Source organism: Balaenoptera physalus, assembly GCF_965194825.1.
Source record: "Balaenoptera physalus genome assembly, chromosome: 5".
Taxonomy (NCBI): domain Eukaryota; kingdom Metazoa; phylum Chordata; class Mammalia; order Artiodactyla; family Balaenopteridae; genus Balaenoptera; species Balaenoptera physalus.
The window spans coordinates 7084771-7112369 of NC_138884.1; the positions used below are offsets into that span (position 1 = coordinate 7084771).

General features: G+C 40.1%; 2 protein-coding genes across 6 annotated transcripts in view; one reads left to right on the forward strand and one right to left on the reverse strand.

Annotated features, from left to right (window-relative positions):
- Positions 1–27599, forward strand: part of TMA16 (translation machinery associated 16 homolog) — a 57451-nt gene that overhangs the window by 23537 nt on the left and 6315 nt on the right. The window contains exons 3-10 of one of the 2 annotated variants that reach the window (XR_014263608.1): positions 2377–2414; positions 3583–3667; positions 4809–4957; positions 9207–9249; positions 10762–11006; positions 13076–14808; positions 15118–17689; positions 19517–19650. Coding sequence is in view for 1 of the 2 variants with exons in the window: in XM_082461904.1 (XP_082318030.1) it covers positions 2377–2414; positions 3583–3667; positions 4809–4957; positions 9207–9249; positions 10762–10942 (496 nt within the window). In the remaining variant the exon portion in view is untranslated. Of the gene's footprint in view, positions 1–2376; positions 2415–3582; positions 3668–4808; positions 4958–9206; positions 9250–10761; positions 11957–13075; positions 14809–15117; positions 17690–19516; positions 19651–27599 lie in introns of those variants that run through there. The other variant, XM_082461904.1, reaches the window with a different exon arrangement.
- The window catches only part of MARCHF1 (membrane associated ring-CH-type finger 1), an 859229-nt gene continuing 848572 nt past the window's right edge, over positions 16943–27599 (reverse strand). For all 4 annotated transcript variants that reach the window (XM_082461847.1, XM_082461846.1, XM_082461848.1 and 1 more), the window contains one exon: positions 16943–19264. In XM_082461847.1, the coding sequence (XP_082317973.1) occupies positions 18966–19264 (299 nt within the window). In that variant the 3' untranslated portion in view covers positions 16943–18965. The remainder of the gene's footprint in view (positions 19265–27599) is intronic.

Here is a 27599-nt window from a genome sequence, read left to right on the forward strand (position 1 = left end):
TTTATTTTATGACTTCTCAGCGTAGTGACATCTTGCTGCTGTGTACTCTCATATTTTGTCCCATTGGGTATGTAGCAAAGAACTCTACATAGCAAATGAAGATTACTTAATACGGAAAATTAACAGACAGAAGCTAAGCATAATGGGTAAGAATCTAGGAAACAACTGTTTTTGAGAATTAGTCTCAGGTTTCTCTTCTTTTCTTCATCCCAGCTCCACCCCACTGTAGTTCAGGCCCCCAGTGCGTTCATTCAGAACCGTAGCAAACTTGACTGCTAACTGGACTCCTCCCTGAGGAATAAATAAGATAGGACAAAGTAGACATGTTTGAAGTGTACAGCGTCTGGGTTTTGACGGTACGTGGTATAACCACTGCGGTCAGTGTACGTAGAGTGCGTTTCCATCCCCCCAAAGCTCTTCCCGGTCGAGTCTCAGCTCTCCGCCCCTAGCCTTGGGCACCTGTTGATTTGCTCTTTATTTTGGTAGATGAGATTTGTCTTCCGTAGTGTTTCATGTAAATGCAGTCATACTGTATGCAATTTTTGTGCCAGTTTTTTTCAGTTATAATGTTTGTGAAATTTGTTGTCTTTCTCTTTTATTACTGAGTACTGTTCCATTGTATGGATATGCAGTTTTTTAATCCATTTACCTGTTGATGGTCATTTGGATTGTTTATAGTTTTTGGCTCTTTTCAGGGTCTGCAAACTAAGTGGCCATCCACCTGTTTTTATAAAAAAAGTTTGTTTTATTGGAAAGCAGCTGTGCCCATTCCTTTCACGTTGTTTGCAGCTGCTTTGAGGCTACAGTGGCAGAGATGAGTAGTTACGACAGACCAACCACATGGCCCTCAAAGCCTGGTTTGTTACTAGCTGACATTTAAGCAAAGATTATCAACCCTGCTGTTACATTTTGATAAAGCTGCCATGAACATTCGTGTACAGGTTTTTCTGTGGACATAAAACATTTTTCTTTCAGTTCTTAGAACTGGAATTGCTGGGTCATACAAAAGATATATGTTTAAGTAAATAAAAAATTGAGTTTTTAAGAAATTGTTTAAAAGAGTGAAGTCATGTGGTGGGGGTAATGTTTAAGTATATAAAAAATTACCTTATCTACAGTGATGGTACCATTTTATTTTTTCACCAGTGATGTGTAAGAGTTACATTCACTCCATTTCCTCTCAAACATGTTGTATTTTCAGTTTTAAAACAGATTTTAGCCAATCTAGTAGGTGTACAGTAGTATCTCAATGTGGTTTTAATTTGTATTTCTTTATGACTAATGATATATTTTTATGTGCTTTTTGTTCACTTTTATGTCTTTGATGAGAAGTCTCTTAAAATCTTTTTCCTTTTGGTTTTGAATTTTATCTGTTGTTAAGTAGTAAGAACTATTTGTATATTCTTAATGCAGGTATGTTTTTTGTTTTGTGAATATTTTCTCCATTCTGTGGCTAAAAAGTTTTTATTAAAAAGGCTTCATTTTAGTTCTCCAGTTTTCTAGTTGTTTTAAGTGGGAGGGTAAATCTGGTCTGCTTTGTTAGGGCAGGGACAGTGGATTTTTTTTTCTTCATTGCTGTATCCCTAGTGGCTAGCATAAAGTGTTGCAAAAACTAGCATCCAAAGGTCTTTTCTGAATGAATTAGAATTTAGAATAACAACAATAGGAGGTATATATCACCTAGACCAATTTTTTGAGAGTAAATAAGTTCTTTTTCTTTGTTATAATTCTTACCAAATTGATGAAAAGTAAACATTCTTTTGTTCTTGTTGAAGTTTAAAAGGTGACAGTGATGCATTTTGGTCTTGGTGGCAGCACTCAGTCTTCTAGAAGGTCCTCATTATTCTTTTGTGCACAAGTATTCTGCATATTACAAAATATAATCAAGGTTTCTTTTGTGTTCTCAAAACCAATTTGTTTTATAGGTATCATGTAGTCATTGCAGAGCAGGAAAAGAATTTTTAACAACACTTTGTTCCAGTGATTTAAAAAAGAAGCATGGTATTCAATGTTTCTTCATTAAAAATAATTAATTTCGGGACATCCCTGGTGGCGCAGTGGTTAAGACTCCGTGCTCCCAATGCAGGGGGCCTGGGTTCGATCCCTGGTCAGGGAACTAGATCCCACATGCATGCCGCAACTAAGAGTTCGCATGCCACCGCTAAGGAACACACGTGCCGCAGCTAAGGAGCCTGCCTGCTCCAGCTAAGACCCGGTGCAACCAAATAAGTAAATAAAATAATTTTTAAAAATTAATTTCATATGCATAAAAGAATGATCTTTGAATTAAGGTTCTTTGGGTAGTTTTTGTTGTTTCTGACAGATTTTTAAAACTTGCTTTGGAAGTTTTCTAACACATACACTTTTTCTCCCAAGACTGAAGAATGAAAAGGCGTTGCGTCTCAACCTTATTGGTAAGTGGATATACTTATTTGAAGTTCTTCTCTATACCTATTTTCTTTTGACTCTCTTAGTAAAATACTATTTTTATCTAAGTGAATTTTCTCTACCAGGCTTGATCAAAACAAAATAAAATCAATCATTAAACTCTGAGAACAAACAGTGTTAATAATACCTAGCTCAGTTTTCTAGAAACTGTTTAGTACCTACCTACCTATTTTTATCCATCCCCCCTTCCTGTCTCTCTCTGTCTTTCTCTCAAGTTTAATTCTAGCTCCCTGACCATTAGAATTATGAAGGATTTTGAAAACAACAGTTCATATTTAATGATGTCAGTATATACATCCTCAGTCTGTATCTCAGTGTTACAGTCTTTTTGTGTGTGTGACAAGTCTGAGATTTCACAAGAGTGGCTATTAGGCTTTATAACCAAAATGAAAGGTATTTGAACCATTAACTCTAATGCTTTATCAGGCAATAGAATAGTATTTCTAAATGGTTTATCAGTAATCCTGGGTAGGGCCATTTCTTGATTTGTAATATTAAGAAATCTAATTGAAAGTGACACCCCAATGGTAAGATTTACTCATAAGGATGAGGTCTGTTAGCTCCGTGATCATAAATGTCAGTCATTCTGCACAGTATCTGGCAGATCTTGTATGCTTAAGATATTTACTAACTTTGAGGCCCTGAACAGGTTACTTAACCTTTCTCTTCTAAATGGAGATGATGATAATAATAATAATAATCCTCATAGGATTGTAAAGATCTTGACATAGTGCCTGCTGCTTATTAAATGTTCAGCAGATGTCATCCTCTTCATTAATCAGACTCTCATTTTTGTTATTTCAGCAAGTTCTATTCTTTGCTTTATAAATTCTCAGAACTTCATGTTCTGTTAGAGTGTTCTTTCTTTTTTTAAATTTTTTGTATCCTTACTGGATAAGAAATATATACAGAAAAACATCCCTGCTACCCTTGTCTCTTCCCCAAATTAAGATGTGACAATTTAATTTCTGACAGACTGGTTTAGTTAGCTTTGAGCCCACACAAAACTTTGTATTTAACTTTGAAATAAATTTTGATACTGTTTTAAACGCATTGATGTTGAAAATTATAATGACTACCTCTGCTTGAATGATGACTTGTGGTGTTAAACTGTCTTGGTACTTGTTGTTATAGGTGAAAAACTGCAGTGGTTTCAAAATCATCTTGATCCCAAAAAAGTAGGATATTCAAAGAGAGATGCTTGTGAATTAATTGAAAGGTAAACACTGGGCATGTTATGAGCAAAGGGTTGGTAACAGGAATTCCCCAGCTTGATTCTTCAAGATTCAGAGTTCTATTCGGGATTTATCGATGAGCAAATGAGCTTTGTTATCAAGACTTTGGATTCTTATACTAGCTTAGCCATTTTAGTAGCTTTGTCACCTTTCTGGGCCTCAGAGTGGTAGTTAACCCAGTTTCTTGGCTTCCTGGAGGAATGTCATCTAGACTGCCATTTGAAGATAGGGGTTAGCAGATTGAGGTGAGGTAGTTTGAGGAGCCTCTAGGCAGAGAGAACAAGGTCTGAAAGGCCCAGGGGTGAGAGCAGCATATTTAGTGATCTGCCAGACATCTAATAAGACTGAAATAATAGGTTCAAGGAGGGAATTGTGACAAGCAGGATGAACAACCAGCTTATGAAAGATCTCAGATGTCAGTGTAAGAGTTTGGACTTTATCCAAGGACTGTGGGAGACACAGTTACAGCAAGCAACCTGAGATGGTCACATTTTTAAACTTTAGAAAGGTCACAGTTGGAGGAATGAGGAAAATAGATGAGGGGGCAGGCTTTGGCTGGGGGACTGTTGAGAGGCTGATGAAGCAGTCCAGGCAAGAGGTGATGGTGGGAGCAGTGTGGTGAAGAGAAGTGAAAGAGTGCAGACACTTTAAGGAGGTGGAAGTCCCAAGTCTTTAATGACGACTTAGATGTGGCGTAAAAGAGAGAGGGGAAGGAGTCAAGGGGGGCACTCACATTCCTCACTTGGGCAACTGGATGAATGGGTGTACCAGGGGATGGAGCGGGTCGGGAGGCGGCGCCTAGGGGCAGCGCAGAGGCGAGTCCAGGGGTGGTGTGTTAAGCCAGATGGAGATGTCCAGGAGGTGGCTGAGTACGAGGACACGGAGTTTGTTGAACAGACACGTTAATGGCAGGCTGTGATGTGGTCCCAGAGAGTTTGAAAATGGTTAGTTACCAAGAGAAGGTCTGAGGTCTGAGAACTTCAGGAACTCAGAGGAATATAAAAACTTAAGGGACAGGCGCAGGCTGGGGGTTATGGTTGTTTTGGGGGGGGGGATTATATTTTAAATGAACTAATATAAGCCAAACAGAGACCCTGTAAGTCAGATCAGTTTCTTGTTTTTCAGGTATTTGAATCGGTTCAGCAGTGAGCTGGAGCAGATTGAGTTACACAACAGCGTCAAGGCCAGGCAGGGCCGGCGGCACTGCTCCCGAGAGGCGGCCATCAAGCAGACTGTGGAGCGGGAGAGGCAGCAGTACAGGGGCTACGGCCTCGGTAGGAGCGGGAGGGGCGGCGGTACGGGGGCTACGGCCTTGGTAGGAGCGGGAGAGGCAGCAGTACAGGGGCTACGGCCTCGGTAGGAGCGGGAGGGGCGGCGGTACGGGGGCTACGGCCTTGGTAGGAGCGGGAGAGGCAGCAGTACAGGGGCTACGGCCTCGGTAGGAGCGGGAGGGGCGGCGGTACAGGGGCTGCGGCCTTGGTAGGAGCAGGAGGGGCGGCGGTACGGGGGCTGCGGCCTTGGTGTGTTCACAGGGTACCTTCCCTTCTTTCTGGTCAGATTTGGCTTTACTTATTCTATTTATTTAGTTTAGTTAGATTTTCTTCCTTTGATTTCCTTTCCTTTTGAGTGTTTGGAGTAATTTTTGAATTCATTCTTTTTTTCTCCTACATTCCCAAAACTGTCAGTGTTGACAGTGACATATCTTTCTACTGTGACAGTAAAGTTTTCCTCTCCCTTCCGGTGTATACTTAATTTGCTTTGTTCTAGAGTTATTACTTGCCCGTCTCCAACCACATTGAAGTTTCTTTAGAGTAAGTACTGTGTCCTTCTTGTCTTTGTAAGTCTTGTAGTAAAGAGCTGTACTTGCTGCAGCGTTTCTTGAGAAATTATAGAAACCAAATTTTCTTTCTTAGCACTAGCATTTCTTACAGTTCCTGAAGACAAGTGTGTTGTGGGCTTAACAACACTCTCTGAAGAAAGGCGCTTAGGAGGAGAGGAGAGGGCACTTGTAAGGGCTTGCAAAGCCCAAAGTCAGGTGATGACCCAAGGGCTACATGGCCTGCAAATGGTGTTTGTTTGGGTTATTAATTGTCAGTATAAAAAAATCTGCTGATTTCATAGGAAAAACGTAGATTTCTGGCTTCTCGTAAAACATGCGATCGTCTGCTAGAGCAAAGTAGCAACTGTCCCTTTTAGACTTGAGCATTCAGTGGTCCCAAACCTTCCTTCATTCACATTCCCTGCCTGGTCCCTGTAGGCATTCCTGTGTGGATTTGCTTGGGAAGTCCAGTAAATGAAATGCTTAAAGCAACATTAGGTTTTTAAATTTTAATAATAACAGTAGGGCCCTGGAGGAAATACCCTGTGGGTGACTGTTATGTTGGTCCCAGCCTGTCCAGAGCGATGCTGTGTGCCAGAAAGGTCTGGGGCGGCCTCCACAGGCATTCTTCCCACTGGAGCCAGTGTTGTGGCTGGACCCACCCTGGCCGTTCTTACTGTGATTGCTGGGTGCACCTCAGCAAAAACCAGCAGGGAGCTTTGAAAAAAACAAGATTTAGTGCTTAAAAGTCCTGGACGGTACAGGACATGCCTGAGGGCCACACAGCGAGGTCTCCAGTAGAAAAAGAGGGAGGGAACAGGGACTTGGGGCCCTGCCTTTGTTAGGGTCATAGGCGGGATGCCTAGGGTTTCACGGGTTCACTCTTCATAAAGGCGCCAGAAGGGGGAATGGGGTCACTCAGGCGGTCAGCTATCTGCGTTCCCCGGGGCTTTCTAATAGGGGAACTTCGTGGGTGGGGAGCCTGGTCCCTTACCTCGTTGTTTTGCTGTAGCCGTGTCAGTCTGGCAGTAGATCCGTGGAGTTGGATGTCTTCGCAGCGGGCACCTCAACAGTCAGAAGGTTAGCATCGGGCACTTAGCTTCAGCGGCACTGTGAGCCCTGAGCAGATGGCAGTTCCTCGCCGTCATTCCTAAGCAGTGAGTTTCTTCACTGAAAAAACAGCAGAGTAACTTCAGAACTAGATAGATCTGGACTTAAACCCTTACAGCTTACTATATAACAGGGCAAGTTACTTCCCACCCACTCGCTGGCCTTGTTACCTTCCATTTAAAAATAGAGGTAAATAGTGCACCTCCTTCCCAGGTTGTTTAAAAGTCAAGTGAGATTTCACGTATCGAGTGCCTGACACAGAACCTACTGTAGGAGGTTGAGGGAGAGCTTCAGCCAGTCCTGTGTCCTTTTCACCTAAATTTGTCTATGCTTGTAGTCTCCATTTCCTCATTTTTCCATTTTTATTGGAACCCCTTAATTAGGCTTTTGTAGCCACCACTCAACTAAAAGCCCTTGTCACCGATGACCATTAAGTTGCTAAGACGCAAGGTGCCTGTACTGGGCACTCACGTAGTCAGCTTTCCTGCAGTGTTTTTATACAGATGATCCCTTCGTTTCTCGTCACACTTTTTATTCGGGGTAGAAGCCCCTGACCTTCCCTGGTTTTCCTCCAGGTCAACTGGCCATGACTTCAGTGTCCTGAGTTGAATCCCTCATAGCCTCACAAACTAAATGTTGACCCACGTCCCTGTCCTTGGGCCTCTTCTCTTTTCTATTTACACGAATTCCTGAGTTGATGTCATTCAGTCCTGTGGTTTTAAATACCATTTAAATGCTCATAGCTTCCAAATTTATATTGTCAATACTTGTCGCTAGAACTCCAGACTTGCATTATCAAACTTGGGTTTCTCAGAGTATCTACTTGAATGTCTTATATGCATCTCCAACTTGCGTCCCAAAGCAGAGTCCAGCTTTTCTCCTAAAACTCCTTCCTCCCGCAAGCTCCGTGTGTCCGTCAGGACATCACCACTTGCCCCGTCGCTCGTGTCAGAAACCTGCCGACGGTTTCGCATTCCACATGCAGCTCATCAGCAGGATGTACTTAAGAGCCTGACGGCTTGCACTGCTGCCCCCAGCGCCTCTAGCTCGAGCCACCACCATCTCAGCTCTGCTGTCGTGACAGCCTCCCAGGTGGTCTCTGTGCTCAGTCTGTTCAGCCTGCAGCCACCAGGTTAATCAGCAGTGATTGACGGCACATTCCAGGTCAGACATCTACTGGTGGTGGAGCCAGTGCTAACACTCAGACCTCGTCTTCCAGTTACGCCACAGTCCTTACTCCAGTTGCAGGGAATGTGTCTGGTGAAAAAAACTTTGTCAACTCTCTCAAGTTTACAAGCATCTAGAAACATGTGGGCAGATTGTCACCAAATGCTGTGTTGATAAGGTTCAGAGAAGACAAGATAACTGACATCTCTCCCACTTGCTCCATGGTGGTATAACTGTTCCTGACTCATTTTATTAGAATTTCTTAAAAAAAATAATTGTGCTTAATTTATACCTTTTAAACACCTGACCCCTTGCCTCATACTCTTATTTTCTGAAGCTATTGTAAAAGTCAGTGTACAGTCATGTCAAACATTTTTATCTTTTTCATTAATTGATACTGGATTTTATTTAATATTTTATCCACTGGCCAGAATTTTTTCAGCAGTGTTCCATTTTTTGTTAAACATGCCTCTCGTGTTCCATCAGCAAGGATGACCCGTGCATACAGGTTTATGACCCACTTTCTAGTCATGATAAGGAGCTGCCATACACCCAGTTTTTATTTAAAATGGGTTTCAATTTTATTGAACTTTAATGAACATCTATTGATTATAGTTTATTTAAAATTTTTTTTACATTTTTTTTTAAAATTAATTAATTAATTTATTTTTGGCCGTGTTGGGTCTTTGTTTCTGTGCGAGGGCTTATCTCCAGTTGCGGCAAGCGGGGGCCACTCTTCATCGCAGTGCGCGGGCCTCTCACCATCGCGGCCTCTCACCATCGCGGCCTCTCTTGTTGCGGAGCACAGGCTCCAGACGCGCATGCTCAGTAGTTGTGGCTCACGGGCTTAGTTGCTCCGTGGCATGTGGGATCCTCCCAGACCAGGGCTCGAACCCGTGACCCCTGCGTTAGCAGGCAGATTCCCAACCACTGCGCCACCAGGGAAGCCCTTTTTTACATTTTTAATAGTATTTTTTAATATCTAATAATCCTTGCATTCCTCAGACAAACTCTACCTTGCCAAAGCAAAGTATATGCTTGAAAAAATTGCACCTTTCACCAAGAAAATATATAAAACAACTGAGCATGTTGTTGTAGGGGATTGATAGTTAGAATTTGCCAGGCACCTTTACTGTTTAAAAGGACAGAGTTTATTTTGTTGATAGGTTTGTTTTATTTTATGGATTCTGTGGTAGAATACATTATTTAATGGTGTTCTTTTTGAATCACTTTCTTAAAGTAAGTCCTTTATACTTGCAAAACTTACTTTTCATTATAACATTATAATCATGCTTTGAAATTTTGTTTTTCTTTGGATGTTCTTGCTGTCTGTCAGTTATTATTGTTTCTGAGATAATAAACGAGGAAACTATAAATGTTATAATAGAAAACATTGCCTAATAGATATAAATTATTTTCTTTTCCAGAGATTCCAGACATTTTAAATGCAGGTAATCTGAAAACTTTTAGGTGAGTCTGTCGCTTTTGTTCTTCGAAGCTGCAAGTAAAATACATAAGAGATAAACGTTCTTCCCTTTTGAGTCTAGACGTTAGAGCTAAAAGAAAATTAGGGGGTTCTTTTTAACCTTTCCTCTCATCAGCTGAAGTAAGAATTTTCCTAAGTTTAGCATCTGTTAGAGATGCCTGATGTACACTGACATGATAATGACCTGGTGCTTTTATTTGTTTTTCAAAATACTTTAAAATTCTTTAATATAGTACTTAAAGAACATGATATCCTTGTTCCTCCCCAGCTGCTATTTTTTAAAAAGATAAATTGTCAGCAGCAGACTTGCTGGCTAAGTCCTGTCCCCATACTGTTTGCAGCACCCCCTTCTGGAGAAGGTGGTTAGTGGGAAGTGGTATGGGGAAATGGTTAAATCATAAAGAACCAGTTGCCCCAGTGGTCTCTCTCTAATAGTGCTGTGTGACCGAGGGACCAGTGAGTAGGATTTCCTGTTTTCAGTTTTCAAACATGGGTTCTCTGTCTTTAGAACATAATTTTTGTTAATCATTTTGGTATTAGCTAGACCATGTTGATCAGCCTGAAATTTTAATTGAAATTAGATACATTTAAGTCCATAATATTTGAAACCCTTAAGCTTAGTTTGTATTTTTATACTTCTGAATTCATAGAAAATATTTAATACTCATAAAATATTAGCTCTAATAGAATTTATTGATCATATTTAAGAAGTGGTTCACTTTGTAGCCTATGTACATGTATTTATAAGTACCTGGAGCTTAAGATTATACATTAATTTTTTTTGCCTGTAATGTTAAGTAATCAGATATATAAATGTTCTCTTTATTCCTAAAACAGTGTATGTTCTGCCTCCCCCAAAGAAAGCCAGAAATAAGAAGAAATTAGCCTAGACTGTTAGTATCAGAGTTCAGTTCTCAGAAGAATCTTCACATTGCTCGTAAAGTAATTGAACATAGGATTGTCACAGAAAAGCTGGGGTTGAAGAACTAAAAGTTTTTTATTATAACCAAAAAAATTGTTTGATTACTAAAACTGAATTGTGATTTACCATTGTGTGTGAAAAGAAAAACCTGTTCTGACTGTGCATTTTGGAGATTTTCCAGGATGATGTAGTTCCTACTTCTGAGATTCTTGCTACCATATATGTCCTAATAGAGGGAAGTGTTTGGGTTAGGGAGAATAAAAGAATGGAACGGAGTTTCCTTGTAACTTCTGCCTAATATTTTCCTGCATTGCTTTGGAAATTTTGAATGTGTGGAATTGTCTGTGCAGTTAACCGCTATTGTAGATTAATGAGAAAGTGCAGTAAGTATGGAAAAAGCAAACCTCAGTTCTTGGGACGTTATTTTTTTTCTAGTGCATTTATATTGTTTCCTTCTAGTGCATTTGAATCTGCTGTAAATTTATAAACTTTCTTCTGCTTAGTTTTGAATATTGACTTTATTACTTCCCTACCTCACCCCTCACCAACCCTCTGCATTCTCTCTTTTGTCTAGGGAATGGGATTTTGATCTGAAGAAATTGCCAAACATTAAAATGAGAAAAATCTGTGCTAATGATGCAGTGCCTAAGAAGTGTAAGAAGAAAACTGTGACAGCTGTAGACAGAGATTTAGGAGAATTGGAACTGAAAGATGAATCAGGTGACACAGATGAGGAGATGACTGCAGTGGCCTAATTGACTTTACTTGAGTTGAAAATAAATAATTTGAGAACTTCAATTTACACTTGAATTGATTATGGTAAATAATTGTCTCTACACAGCAATTTGCTGTTTAGCTTATTCTCTTATATGATGAGAATCCCATTTTCAGTTTCAAAAACAGTGTTATGATTTTTACTTAAAAATGAATGTTGCTTTATGTTTACATTGTTAGACTAGGTAGAAATGCTCTGCAAAATCCATTTAATCTGAATTTCTGGGGCTGGGAGAGCAATATGAACGGGGACAAAAAATGTTGTAATTTTTCCCCTCATGTTTACTTAGAATCACCTAATCTCACATTTTGGGACCTGGGCAGCAGCTGTTTGCTAGAAGGTTACTGTGGTACTTCTTGAGCAGTGACAATGGCAGAATTGCCTTTTAGTAATATGTTTTACTCTTCTTCCTCTTACACATTAAAACTATTTTCTTTCCTTTTAAAACAGGGAAAATGTGATACGGAATTTATATACATTTATGGATTGTACATTGCTGTTATTTATTAACTTTGAGCCAGAGTTAGTTAAATGGTTTAAAAAAACCAGTAACTATTCTTGTTTTGTTTATCTCCTGCATTTAACCTGTTATCTTAATAAAGGGGATGAATGATTTCAGGTTAGCTCTTTGGGTTTGTATATTATTTTTTGCTTTCTCATTGTGAAAAGTGATAGGTTTTATTTGTGGAAACAGAACTAAAGATTAGAAAACTAGTCATTTCAATTATCTTATTTTTTCTTCTAAGAGATAGGTTAAATTGACATATAACAGGATTTCTAGTATCATGAAAAACACGGATGTGGTTGAATGTTCTTCACAGAACTTGTTAAATGCAGGTGTCTTCTGGTCTGTTTCCTGAAGAATGCAATGCAGGAGTATGTGAGTATTTTCAAGGAAAAAAAATGCTGCATGACGTAACTAGGTATCAACTAAGTCTTGTTAACAGTTTTTTTTACTTCAGAAAATTAAAAATAAAACATTTCTATGATTTTACTTCTGAAGGTTCTAATTATTTAATGTTTAATGATTTAACTGATGCTGCCTTGCTTTGGCTTTAAGTAATCTGTGCAAAAGTATGGTTTTATGGTTATATAATAAGTTCCTATCTCTTTAGTCATTGGAAAATTTCCTTCTCCTTTTTTGGGGGGAGGGGATTCATTTTTAGTTTCAAAATGGCCATAAAAACTGAGCCATAAATTACAGTAAAGAGAATAAAAACCGTTTTGTCTGGTCTGATATTTAAAAAACATTACTGTTAGGTAAATAACTTGTGAAAATAGCAGATCATTCTCCCCCTCAAACATTTGTTCCTGGTTTTCCCTATGCTTTCAAAGCAAAAAGTATAACAAGCTATACTGCTTGGAACCAGAATGGATAAATATTTGTTGAACGAATGACTTTAGGATGGTAGTTGTCACGTGGCTCCTGGCTGGACCACGGTAGCCGAAGAGATCATTTGTCTTTAGACTAGCGCTCTCAGACGGCCCTTTAGCCTCTGTGGAGCACGTTCTTTCTTCAGTGACACTTACCCGGCCCCTTTTCGGGGAGTGTTACACCTTTGTAAGGTGGCTTCTTCAGTCCATGGCCGTGGAACAGAGTAAGAGTAACAGTTTGTTGGCACTTCTGTGTCAACTAGTGGCTGGCAAATAGTAAAATGGAATGGCAGATAGCATTGTAAATATTTTAGATGTTGCCGGCCAAATGCAGTTTCTGTTGCATATTCTTTTGTGTATGTGTGTGTGTTTTACCACCCTTTAAAAATATAAAACCCATTGTGGCCATACCCAAATAGGCTGCAGGCTGGATTTGGCCTGCTTGCCACAGTTTGCCAACCCCTGGTCTACATCAGCAAGCTGAACCCCATGGACTTGGGCTAATGACACGTTTCCAAGCTCAGACCCGGTAACTGGTACCTGCAGTCTCTCTTCCTAATATCTGGCCACTTCTTGCCTTGCAGACGTAGATCTCTCTTTGGGACTCTGTTCACCTCAAATAGCCTTTTCTACTCTTGTAATGCTTATGCTTCAGGGCAGGAGGTTGAGTAGGTGTCCTCTTTGGTATGTTTATTTGATGGGGTATAATTTTATTTCTGACCACTTTTATTTTTTAAAGAAGTTTTGGGTTCACATCAAAGTCAAGAGGCAGGTAAAGAGATCTCCCGTCTACCGCCTTGCCCCACATGCCTAGCGTCCCTGCCAGCCTGCCCCTGACTGACGTCCCCCGCCAGACGGTACCTTTGTTACAGCGGATGAACCTGCACTGACGTCCAGCACATTGGAATGAAATTCACATGCCGTACCATGGCCAGAGAGGCCTGACATGATCTCATTCCTGACGGCCTCTCCAACCTCAGCTTGTTTCCATGTGCCCTTGGCTGGCTTCATTTCAGACACGCTGGCCTTCTGTCCTTTCCTAGGGTGGGACGGAACTCTGCTGGTACCCTGATGACTTTGTGTGTGTCCACCGAGGCCAGGCTTGGTCGCAGCTAACCTGAGCCTTAGAAGAACGCTGTGTGGTCTTCTCGGAAGAGGAGGACATAGGACGCTTGTGAGGAAGTACCCCAGGGCGCTCCACATTCGCCTCCCTGTCTTTCGGGGAGGACAAGTGCGGCGGGTGGTCATCGCCTCCCGGGTTCTGATGAAGCATGAGACTTTCCTGCCTCAGTCTCGGGCGTAGCTGCAGGCTGCACAGTTGCTTAGCTGCATCATAGAATTGGCTTCTCAGCAACCGCGTCCTGCCCCGGATAGTGTGTTATCCCCTCCTCTGGCCCCTTTTTTTTCTGTGCCTTCACTTGGGACGAGACTCCTGGGGAGCTGGCACCTCTGTTCACCTTTCTTTTGCCATCTCTGTAAGTGATGAACTTACTGTAACTAGGGCTTGTTTCCCTACTGGCTGAATCTTGCTGGGCATTTCTTGTTCAGGACTTTGCTGCCTATCTTGCCGTTTCCCTGAGTTAAAGCCTCCACCCCACCCTTGCTGCCCTTGGTACCCGTCACAGCTCCCAGTTTTAGATCACTGGCTGAACACACAGTGACAATGATCTGTGATCTAGGTGTGTTGTAACTTGGGAGGTGTGAGAAGACTACACGTGTGGGTACCCAATTTGGGCAGAAGAATGAGCTCGTACAATTAGTCTAATAGGCCGGCAGGCACCCTGGCCAGGTAGTCTGTTGACCCGCCGGATTCAGGCTTAGAAGTTGGGGCTTTGGAGGGGGACATTTTCTTCACTAATCACCAGACCTCCTCTTAGGTTAGAAATAGATTCCAAAGTCTTTCTCTTAGTAATTATTATCTCTGGGTAGAAAAATGCTGTCATATTTTTTTGTATATCCAAGCCTTATTCATGAGAAAATCCTTTCTCTAGATTACATAGTGACTTTTCTTAAAGTTTTTTTTTCTTCTTCTTTAAAACAGAGTTTGAAAGTCTGTATACATTATTTGCATTGGTTTTCCCTTGTTAATGCACCTGTTTAATCCTTCCTAAAATGTCATGGGTTGATCAACCTATGTTGGCCTTAAAATACGTTCAGACCCTGCTTAAAAACCCAGACCATTATAAAATCTTAAGAACTCGGGCTTCCCTTGTGGCGCAGTGGTTAGGAATCCGCCTGCCAATGCAGGGGACACGGGTTGGATCCCTGGCCCGGGAGGATCCCACACACCACAGAGCAACTAAGCCCATGAGCTACAACTACTGAAGCCCGCGCGCCTGGAGCCCATGCTCTGCAACAAGAGAATCCACTGCAATGAGAAGCCTGCGCACTGCAACGAAGAGTAGACCCCGCTCGCTGCAACTAGAGAAAGCCCGTGTGCAGCAACGAAGACCCAGCGCAGCCAAAAATAAAGTAAATTTATATATTAAAAAAAAAATCTTAAGGCTGTTTGAATGTTGCAGATACAAATCTGCAGAAATCCAGGTAAGTTAGGCAAAAAATATAGAAACCACAACAAAGGTTTGGATCACTTGTTTAATATACAAAGTCTTTCTTTCACAGGTAATTATTTTCTTTTCCTTAATTTGTCTTAGTACACATTATTCACAAAACAGTAAATTGTTAATGCAAGAGAATTAGGTAAAACCAAAAAAGTACAAATGCTCAATCCCCAAAATTGCACACAGTTAAAATAATTTTTCCTTGTTTGTTTTAATGCAGTTTCCGATGGGCTTTCTTCAGATGTGGAGGAAACACTGCAGCCCAAAATAACAGTACTTCCTTTCAACTGTATTGGTAGGTAAAATAGCACCTTTGGGCTGACTTAAGGAAAGAAAACTAATTTTCATCTTTCTTAATTAAAGTGTGAGTCCTACGCAATTACCGTATGACAACTACAATAATGATAAGTTTTAAGAGCTCTACTTTGTTCCAAAATATTCATTGGCATGGCAAGGAAAGGTAAATTGTGTCAGGCAGATGCAAAAATCTTCCTCCCCACCTCACCTCCATGACAATTAGAGTATCTTAGTGATGTCATTGCTCTAATGAGCTAGTTTTCCAGCCAAAATAAATAGATGTTTTAGGGACCTTTTGCAAAACAAGATAAGTGTGACTATGTGGCCATCTCTCTGGAACTATAATCACATGTAACAGCAGCTCGGAGTGAGAATAAATAGATGTTTTAGGGACCTTTTGCAAAACAAGATAAATGCAACTATGTGGCCATCTCTGGGACTGTAATCACATGTAACAAGCTCGGAGTGAGATTTAATCCTAGGGCATTTTGAAAGACTCCTTCAGAGTATATACCTGTCTTCCTTTTATTTCTCCATTGCTTTATGTCCCAAGTTGATGGGAACATTTTTGTTTTGTGTTTTTACATTTTGTTTGTACTTAAGTTTAATTGCCCTTTGGGCTTCACTTTAAAAAAAATACTGGATTTCATATCTTTACAATTTAATCTTTGATCTTACACAATTAGAGTGACAATTCTCTAAAAAATCAACAGCATAAATATACGTTTTCTGGTATTGATAATACCACAGATTCATGATGATAAAAAGCCAAGGTTTTAGCAGAACTATAAGTTTATTCTTCAATTTCAGTTCTTTGTTCCAATTGCATTTTATTTCTTACATAAGCAGGTGAGCATGCTTCAAAAAATTGCCATTCCGGAGAGCAGTTTTTCTTTTTGAAGGGTATATCCAGTCCACAAAAGTGTTGTCACAAAGCCAAACCCGGTCATCGAAAGGACAAATGTACCGTTGCCACACAGAACATAAAGAAAAGAATCAACATTAGGTTTTAAATGCACATAGTTATTTCAGATGGTTTGAACTATCAACAGCCATTACGGGAAAACTTCTAAAGATTTAAATTTGGGAGTTCAGTGTTTAAAAAAAGAATAGCAGAATAATGTTGACTTTTAATGTGTTAGGGAGCTATATTATTTTCTCATTTCAAGAAAGTGAAAGCCTATTCAAGTTCATTTTGAGAATTTACGTATGGTTTTAAAACACCATGTCATTTTTTATCATTAATACAGTAATGCTTATATTTACTTTTCATACTAGAATTTCTTAGTGTTCAGTATGCCCCTTAATAAATTATTATTTATTAAGCCAATCGTCTTCCACTGTGAAATTATGCACTTACCTATATTGCTAAAGTTCGGACAGAATTTAAATGGTATTTTATGGTATAATTCAGGTAAATAATCCTTTTCCTTACAGAGCAAACAAAAATCAACATTTCTTTGTTTGCTGGTGGCTAGATTTCGTTCCCTCAGGAATATTTGTAAACAATTGTTGCCATTGCTAAACCTCAGGAGAAATGGATTAGTGAAATGCTTAGGAAAATTATCAGAAAAAAATGAACCATGTTTAATCCCTTGGGTGAGGTGCCGTGATTAAATCACCTAAAGCTTCAGTATCCATGAGTGTATTTATCTTAAACCTTGAAAACGGAAATTTAAGGAGTTAATACAAAGTCCAGGTTGTTTAAGCTTCCTATATTTTTAATTACACCACTGTGTCTTTATTTGTGCAGAAATTTTGGTCCAGTTTAGTTGCCTCAACTTAGTTTTTCCTGTGCCTTCATTCCGCGCTCCTACAGCAAGTTTTAAGAAAGATGGGTTTTAAACCTTTTGTTTCCTGCCTGACTGAATACCTTGACGTTTTTCTCACGTATATACAGGAACAAACACATGCCACACACACACGAAGTTGATACTGTTGACCTTTGCTCTATTTCTAGGAACTGGGACTATCTGGACTCAGTGTCAGCCACTACTCGTATCGTGTCAACCTTCTCCTCAGTAAAAGGTGATTTATTTCTCTTTTCTTTCCCTACGGTAACCTGTGAGGAAAAAGCCCACTGACAATTACAAAGTGCATCAGTGTGATACCCAGATTTGTGCAATGCGATACCCATGCTTTGGTTCTATGGCCATCACGGTTGCCTTTTCACAATAATAAATACGACAGCTAGCAAAAATAAATCACCTCGTTTCATGTAAGACATCTCTCTTTGACAGGCCACTATATTTATAATCATTAATCTAGCTCACTGCTATGTCATTCACACTTCAGTTTTACATGAATATGCAAAGAATACAATAATCAACTGAACTGTCAAACCTAAACAATTCAATTTATTACTTATCACAGAATCTGTTGAATATTTTTGCGTCCCAGCTGAGCAAGGGAAATACTGTCAGCTTTTTAAAATACAGTCTAAATGCTTGGTCATAACTACTCATCTGTCAAGTTAACACCTCATTAAAAAAAAGGTACGTTTGACTTAACAAAGAAAGATATTAAATTTTTATTTTCCCTATTATAAGTGCTTCATAGTAGCAAACAAGTTAATTTCAGAACTTACCACTGGCAGATTGCTTTATAGTTTTGTTTTTTCACCCTTTAGAGAAATGGTAACTTCATCTAACTATTAACCAAGATATTTAATTTGATCAATTTAGTGCTTTGTAAAATAGTATTTGTGATACTTTGAATAAAAGAATGAATTAAGCTGCTGATTTGAAAGATTCAATTGTTAAATGAAGCAGAGGCTTTGTCTCTAATTTTAGGGCTGCACTAGCCAGCCAATAAGTTTAATTCAAATTGAGCTATGCTGTAAACATTATGGATTTTGAAAACTTGGTTCATAAAAAAAGAAGATGTAAAATAACTCAATACTTTTTTTTATATTGATGACGTTGAAATGATAACTTGGGTATATAGTGTTAAATAAAATATATTATCAAAATTCATTTCACCTATTTATTTTTACTTTTTCTAATGGGGCTACTAGAAAATTTAAATTTGCATATGTGGCCTTCATTTGTGGCTCACATTATATTTCTGTTGGACAACACTGTTTTAGAGGGTCCAGGTGGAGCATACAAGGCTCCTGTGGGTATTTAACAGAGCTAATTAAACCCAAAAATCTCTGAAAATCATGATTTAAACGTAATTCCAAGTATCAATATCTTCAAATGTGTATTGCATCTATTTTAAAAACATGCATCTGTCAAAACAACTGGACTCCACTATAGCCATAAAAACCTGTTAGCTGTCGAAGTATGAATATCAAAATATGCATCTTCTGAGTTTGCTTCTGATGTGCCTTAGGGATAATGCAGACAATTTCAAGCTTAAAACCAAACGTGTTTGTCATTTCCAGATGAGAGTTAATATTACGAGGCCCTAGAAGAAAGACACGTTGCAATTCAAGTCCCTATTCTTGACCTTTCCCTGTTACTGGGAAGGCTCATGGGTCTGTCCAGTTAGTCTCTCCTCGTTGCCTGAAAGCATCCCTTGCTCCAGCGGCCCTGGTCTCAGAAATCATTCTCCAGCCAACGTTGCACATTTTCTCTTCACACTGGAGACTGCTTCATGGGCTCTGACCATCTGGTGTTTCTTCTCCTTTCCTTTTTGAGCAAAGTGAGGACAAGTGAGTCAGAAAGAGGAGAGACGATAAAGAGGGTGACTAACTCAGGATCACGTGTCACTTGTAGTGGCTGAGGGCCAGGCGATCCTCCAGTGACACGCTCCCGGCCAGCCCCATCACACGGGTATGACTTCGGGGGGGCCGCCCTCCGAAGGTGGCGGTGCGTTGGTCCCCGTTTGTAAGGCAGGCACTGCCCCGGCGTCCTTGGCGTCCGTGTTCACCGTGCAGGAGCAGTTCTTCTCCAGCCTCTTGGCCGTGTCGGGGCAGTTCTGCACAAAGATCACGCGGTTGTAGGCCTTCAGCCTGCGCCACAGCTGAACGTAGACCTTGCACTGTACGTACATGAAGACCAGACCTCCCGTGAAGCCGATGGCCACCACAACCAGTTTTGTCCAAAATGGCCATTCAAGGACACCTTTGAAATAAAAGAGAGAACGTTACCACCAAGTCTTTATTGATGGATTTGGTGATTTTTTTTTCCTATGTTTCCTTCAGAGGATCATGCCAGCCTGTTAATATTTCATAGATCAGGAATATATTCTTAACAACTAGTAAGAATTATAACCTGATTGCTTAATTGCTTTAAATATTCTCCAGGTATTGCCAAAACTGTACATGAAGAAATTCTCTCCCCTACCACTGTAATGATGTCTCTCATCTCTCTTAGCCATCAAGAACCTACTGTGATCATCAGATACTACATCAGATACTTACTTCGACATTTATTCCTTACAGGTAAATCTTTAAGGAAGGATAGCGCACATACTGAGTGAAAGAATCAGACTTTAGGATCCTCTTAAGGTAACGTAATAGGTACATGCGTGGGATTGTACCCATGGGTCCCCTCCCCACCCTCATTACCTTTAAAATTAAAAAAAAAGAAAAAGAAAGAAGCTGCCACATCTCAGAATTCCTGAGTACAGACATGCATAAGATTTAGGATTGTAGTCACTCGTTTTTATCAATCTTATATTTTGTTACTGAGAACCATCTCTTTCTTAGACATCAATCAATATTTTCTCTTAATTTCCATCACCATTACTAGAAATGGACTTTCTTTCACAAAGAGTTTTTAAAACTATGTCACGAGCGTTTCTGTAACTACAACAGTATTTAGGCCACACATAATTATAAATGTTAAATATATGATGGTCAAGAGACCAGCTCTTGCCAACATGAGGATGGTGTGGAGGGCGTGATAGCTGCCTTCATTCCTGTGAGAGGCTGTCAAGTACAAGAGAAGGGGGGTTTGGAAACCACACTTTAGGGAAGTCGGGTTTTACTTATAACAGTGAAGAGAGTCATAAGAAACATCCTGTCTGCATTTTGTAAGAGTGCCATTTATGAATACTTTATGCTTCTGGAAGCAAAATGGACCCCTGCCCCGTTTGCGTCACGTTGAAGGGCTTGCCTTGCTCCTTCCTCCTGTCTCTGCAGGGAGAGCAGGCCTGACTCACTGAGCTGGGGGGCCAGCAGCTCACAGCTGGGGGTGGCTGTGTGCCCCAGGCCGCTGAGCAGTGTCTGGACACGGTGATCGTTACACCTGGTGCGGGGCGGGGGCTGCTGACTCAGCAAGTCCTGTGATGCTGCTTTGCCAGCATCCCGCAACGCGTAGGACAGCAAGGAGTTACCTAGTCCAGAGTGCCAAGAGTGCTGAGGCTGAGAAGCCCTGTTGCAGAAGATGATCACTTAAGTTCCTTTATTTAGAAACTTGCAGGGAAGACTCAGTATACAAATAAGACACCTTGGACTTCTCCAAATTTAGAAGGATTTTTGCTCTCAGCTGTTCCATTGAGCAGTAGTGTCTCCTTGTTTAGAAGGATGTTAACCACAGACAAGCTGAAGCGTGCTTTGTCTCCCATTTTTAGGGAAATCCCCATGGATTACATCTCATTTTCCCCTCTGATTCCTAAATCACACTACCACCTGTGCCCTGGAAGTGCCTGGAGATTCCCTCCTTCCAAGCCTTTGCCCATGCTATTTCTTCTCTCAGAATTTTGCTTCTCTATTATTTCTGCATGTCTACCTGTCCCACAAAACCTGACTCGGAAATAATTTCCAGCTGGGAATAAACGTTCTCAGTCTTCCAGTTTCATGTTATTTCTTACACTTGTGGCATGAGTCGCTCTCTGACATAAGTTGTTCTCTGCTGTGCCATAATCTTGACAGTGCAGGATCTACGTCTGGTTGGTCTTTCTTTGTTTTCCACCCTGCCTTGCTCAGTGGACATTTTAAGGATGAATGAAAGCTTTTAAAGTTCTAACTTTGATAAATGCCTTTCTCTGTCTGACTGACTTACTTCACTCAGTATGACAACCTCTAGGTCCATCCATGTTGCTGCAAATGGCATTATTTAATTCTTTTTTATGGCTAATATTCTATTGTATATATGTACCACATCTTCTTTATCCATTCCTCTGTTGACAGACATTTACGTTGCTTCCATGTCTTGGATATTGTAAATAGTGCTGCTATGAACACTATTGGGGTGCTGTGTCTTTTCGAATTACGGTTTTCTCTGGATATATGCCCAGGAGTGGGATTGCTGGATCATACGGTAGTTATATATTTAGTTTTTTAAGGATCCTCCATACTGTTCTCCATAATGGTTGTAACAATTCACACTCCCACCAACAGTGCAAGAGGGTTCCTTTTCTCCACACCCTCGCCAGCATTTATTGTTTGTAGACTTTTTGATGATGGCCAGTCTGACTGGTGTGAGGTGATACCTCAGTGTAGTTTTGATTTGCATTTCTCAACTAATTAGTGATGTTGAGCATCTTTTCACATGCTTTTTGGCCATCTGTATTGCTTATATGTGGAATCTAAAACAATGGTACAAATGAACTTATTTACAAAACAGAAATAGAGTCACAGATGTAGAAAACAAACATGATTACCAAGGGGGGAAGGGAGGGAGGGATAAACTGGGAGATTGGGATTGACATACACACACTACTATATAAAAAAATAGATAATTATTAAGAACCTACTGTATAGCACAGGGAACTCTAGTCAATACTCTGTAATGACCTATATGGAAAAGACTCTAAAGAGTGGATATATGTATAACTGATTCACTTTGCGGTACAGCAGAAACTAAAGCATCACAGTAAAACTCTAACTCTGATTGCTGTGCCTCAATCTTTTCAAAATAACCAGAAGTGACAGCTTTTCTTCACTTGTTAGTGAAGCTCTGCTTTGTTGGACAAGCTGAAGAAGACTCTATCCTTGCCCCACCTCTCCTTCCAGAAACAGTGACCAGAACCCATGATACACCTGAGAATACGGGCCAGGAGTAACCAGCTGCCATTTTCTCCATCAGTTCTCAGAGACTCTGACCCCTGCACTTCCTTTCACAAGGTGTCTCTGAATCGATTTCCTCTGCTCAAGTCATTCTTCCTTTATACGTTCCTGGGGAGTCAAAGCTCCGGCGATTTCCCTAGACAAAGTTTGCAGAGTACTCCACACCCCACATCCAAAAGCCATTTGGGTGCAAACCCATTGTCCAGAAGACCATCGTCTTTCAGAGACAGGCTGAGCTTTCTCTTTGCCTTTCACTAAGTGGGCAGGATTTTTGTTTTCTTTAGAAATTATTGAGCAGTTATAAGATTTTACCTTGGAAAACTCACTAAGGACGTCATGAGAGGAGATGCCAAAATGGGGCTAAATGGATTTTTCAAGATTGTTTTCATTTGCTTCCTTTTATAAAGTTTTATTTTTTAATTTTTTAATTTTTTTTGGCTGCGTTGGGTCTTCCTTGCTACTCACCAGCTTTCTGTAGTTGTGGCGAACAGAGGCTACTCTTTTTGCAGTGTGTGGCTTCTCATTGCGGTGGCTTCTCATTGCGGAGCTTGGGCTCTAGGCGTGTGGGCTTCAGTAGTTGTGGCATGTGAGCTCAGTAGTTGTGGCTCGCAGGCTCTAGAGTGCAGTCTCAGTAGTTGTGGCGCACGGGCTTAGTTGCTCTGCGGCATGTGGGATCTTCCCGGACCAGTGATCAAACCCGTGTCCCCTGCACTGGCAGGCGGATTCTTAACCACTGCGCCACCAGGGAAGTCCCGTGCTTCCTTTTATTGAGACTTAGCACATTGCCTTCATAGTCAATTATGTTGGACTAGTCAGTTCTGTGCTGTCTTCCGTGAAGAAGAAAGAAGGTACACAATAAGGAAGGGTTGAGGTGAAGAAGGGATGCACAGGGACGTGTTCCTTGTGGACCCCTTGTGTAACCCAAGGAATTCTTTGAAGCTGGAGCCTGAACTCGGAAATGCCAAGAGGACAAAGTTGACCCCACTTGCCAGTTCAGAAGATGAATTTGGAAGATCCATCTTCAGACAGTTCAATCATCTGTTTTTTTTTCTCTGAAGCCCAAGGGTCTCTCTCTACTTCTGCCTTTCTGCTTGGGATCTTTCTGCAAGGGTTTCTGGAGGTGCAGGAGTCAACGCTCTGCCCATCCCTACCTCCTAAGCACTGATGGGAGACGATGCTTGGGAATTCTTGGGCAAGAATTGGAGGAGCAGATATTTTGTCAGTCATCATTTTCTAAGGAAATGGGAATCTTCTCTTGCTCATAATAGATGCATTTTAATTGATGCATTCACTTTTCATATTGTCATGTCAATCCCACAAAAATGGGCAATAAATTCTCAAACCGTCTCAATATACAGTTGTTAAAAGTCTTCTTCCAGGCCTCTTTTTTAATAATTGCATATGTGTGATGTGGTCCTTGAGGGCTGCAACAATATCCGTGCCATCCCAAAACAATGGACCTGCTAATAGGCTTCCCAGGAAAGGCTTAAGATGGTCTGTAGATTTGTCCTGTGATACGGTATTGAAGACTTCACAAATTATAGAGTTACGTGAATCAAATGCTACATTCCATCTTCCTGAAAGTGCAGTGCTACCAGAAACACAGAAATCAGTACACAATTTGTAAAGAAGTGTAAAGGGTGAGTGAAAGCACTTTAGACAAATAAGAGCACAGAGACTGTTCAGCTCATCCTAGGCTCTGCATGTAGGCAAGATTTTTCTAGCAAGCCAGAGAGGGAAATGAGGAAGTCCAGGTAAAATTAACTGTATTTATAGAAATTGAATGTAAACATGATAAAAGAGTAAGGTAAACATGATGAAAGAGTAAAACCTGTAACTTTTTTGCATAAAAAATCGCCCAGATCTTCCTCAACACATCCTCCATTGAGGTTGCGTCAGGAGACAGGGATTGGGGTGAAGGGCATTTCCATTTCCCCTCAGGAACCTGAGACTAGAGTTTGTTAATCCACAGGACCACTGCCACTGACTGTCTCTTTCATTTCCTTTATAGTCACTATTTTCTCACTTTCACTCTCAGAAGGTCCCCCTTTCCTGGCTAAGAAATACCCCAATCTCAAATAATTCAGACTTGTATTCAATTCCTTTGCAGATCAAACCTTACAAAGATTTCCCTTATTATGGTTAATGGCTTCTGAAGGGCTGTTTTTTTCAAGAATGAAGGGATTTTGCATAGGGAAATAGCCCTGTTTCACATATTTGTAATCTTTTCCTTAACTAGTTTTTTTTTTTTAAACATCTTTATTGGAGTATAATTGCTTTACAATGCTGTGTTAGTTTCTGCTTTTTAACAAAGTGAATCAGTTATACATATACATATATCCCCATATCTCCTCCCTCTTGTGTCTCTCTCCCACCCTCCCTATCCCACCCCTCTAGGTGGTCACAAAGCACCAAGCTGATCTCCCTGTGCTATGCAGCTGCTTCCCACTAGCTATCTATTTTACATTTGCTAGTGTATATATGTCAATGCTGCTCTCTGACTTCGTCCCAGCTTACCCTTCCCCCTCCCCGTGTCCTCAAGTCCATTCTCTATGTCTGCGTCTTTATTCCTGTCCTGCCCCTAGGTTCTTCAGAACCATTTTATTTATTTATTTTAGATTCCATATATATGTGTCAGCATACATTGTTTTTCTCTTTCTGACTTACCTCACTGCATGACAGATTCTAGATCCATCCATCTCACTACAAATAACTCAATTTCATTTCTTTTTATGGCTGAGTAATATTACATTGTATATATGTGGCACATCTTCTTTATCCATTCATCTGTCAATGGACACTTAGGTTGCTTCCATGTCCTGGCTATTGTAAATAGAGCTGCAATGAACACTGTGGTACATGACTCTTTTTGAATTATGGTTTTCTCAGGGTATGTGCCCAGTAGTGGGATTGCTGGGTCATATGGTAGTTCCATTTTTAGTTTTTTAAGGAACCTCCATACTGTTCTCCATAGTGGCTGTATCAATTTACATTCCCACCAAAAGCACAAGAGGGTTCCCTTTTCTCCACACACTCTCCAGCATTTATTGCTTGTAGATTTTTTGATGATGGCCATTCTGACTGGTGTGAGGTGATATCTCATTGTGGTTTTGATTTCCATTTCTTTAATGATCAGTGATGTTGAGCATTCTTTCATGTGTTTGTTGGCAATCTGTATATCTCCTTCGGAGAAATTTCTATTTAGGTCTCCTGCCCAATTTTGGATTGGGTTGTATGTTTTATTGATATTGAGCTGAATGAGCTGCTTATAAATTTTGAAGATTGATCTTTTGTCAGTTGCCTCATTTGCAAATGTTTTCTCCCATTCTGAGGGCTGTCTTTTCGTCTTGTTTACGGTTTCCTTTACTGTGCAAAAGCTTTTAAGTTTGATCAGGTCTCATTTGTTTATTTTTGTTTCATTTCCATTTGTTAGGAGGTGGGTCAAAAAGGATCTTGCTGTGATTTATGTCATAGAGTGTTCTGCCTAGGTTTTCCTCTAAGGGTTTTATACTGTCTGGCCTTATATTTAGGTCTTTAATCCATTTTGAGTTTATTTTTGTGAATGGAGTTAGGGAGTGTTCTAATTTCATTCTTTCACATGTAGCTGTCCAGTTTTCCCAGCACCACTTATTGGAGGCTGTATTTTCTGCACTGTATATTCTTGACTCCTTTATCAAAGATAAGGTGACCATATGTGCCTGGGTTTATCTCTGGGCTTTCTATCCTGTTCCATTGATCTACATTTCTGTTTTTGTGCCAGTACCATACTGTCTTGATTACTGTAGCTTTGTAGTATAGTCTGAAGTCAGGGAGCCTGATTCCTCCAGCTCCATTTTTCTTTCTCAAGATTGCTTTGGATATTCGGGATCTTTTGTGTTTCCATAAAAATTGTGAACTTTTTTTGTTCTAGTTCTGTGAAAAATGTCATTGGTAGGTTGGTAGGGATTTCATTGAATCTGTAGATTGCTTTGGGTAGTATACTCATTTTCACAATGTTGATTCTTCCAATCCAAGAACATGGTATATCTCTCCATCTATTTGTGTCATCTTTAATTTCATTCATCAGTGTCTTATAGTTTTCTGCATATAGGGTTTTTTTCTCCTTAGGTAGGTTTATTCCTAGGTATTTTATTCTTTTTGTTGCAATGGTAAATGGGAGTGATTCCTTAATTTCTCTTTCAGATTTTTCATCATTAGTGTATAGGAATGCAAGAGATTTCTGTGCATTAATTTTGTATCCTGCTACAGTAGTTGATTAGCTCTAGTAGTTTCATTCATTGATTAGCTCTAGTAGTTTTCACTGATTAGCTCTAGTAGTTTTCTGGTAGCATCTTTAGGATTCTCTGTGTCTAGTATCATGTCATCTGCAAACAGTGACAGCTTTACTTCTTCTTTTCTGACTTGGACTCCTTTTATTTCTTTCTCTTCTCTGATTGCTGTGGCTAAAACTTCCAAAACTATGTTGAATAATAGTGGGGAGAGTGGGCAACCTTGTCTTGGTCCTGATCTTAGTGGAAATGGTTTCAGTTTTTCACCATTGAGAACGATGTTGGCGGTGGGTTTGTCATATATGGCCTTTATTATGTTGAGGTAAGTTCCCTCTATGCCTACTTTCTGGAGGGTTTTTTATCATAAAACTGTTGCATTTTGTCAAAAGCCTTTTGTGCACCTATTGAAATGATCATATGGTATTCCACCTTCATTTGTTAATATGGTGTATCATATTGATTGATTTGCATATATTGAAGAATCCTTGCATTCCTGGGATAAACCCCACTTGATCATGGTGTATGATCCTTTTAATGTGCTGCTGGATTCTGTTTGCTAGTATTTTGTTGAGGATTTTTGCATCTATGTTCATCAGTGATATTGGCCTGTAGTTTTCTTTCTTTGTGACATCTTTGTCTGCTTTTGGTATCAGGGTGATGGTGGTCTCGTAGAATGAGTTTGGGAGTGGTCCTCCCTCTGCTATATTTTGGAAGAGTGAGAAATATAGGTGTTAGCTCTTCTCTAAATGTTTGATAGAATTAGACTGTGAAGCCATCGGGTCATGGGCTTTTGTTTGTTGGAAGATTTTTAATCACAGTCTCAATTTCAGTGCTTGTGATTGGTCTGTTTATATTTTCTATTTCTTCTTGGTTCAGTCTCTGAATGTTGTGCTTTTCTAAGAATTTGTCCATTTCTTCCAGGGTGTCCATTTTACTGCCATAGAGTTGCTTGTAGTAATCTCTCATGATCCTTTGTATTTCTGCAATGTCAGTTGCTACTTCTCCTTTTTCATTTCTAATTCTATTGATTTGAGTCTTCTTCCTTTTTTTCTTGACGAATCTGGCTAATGGTTTACCAATTTTGTTTATCTTCTCAAAGAACCACCTTTTAGTTTTATTGATCTTTGCTATTATTTCCTTCATTTCTTTTTCATTTATTTCTGATCTGATCTTTAT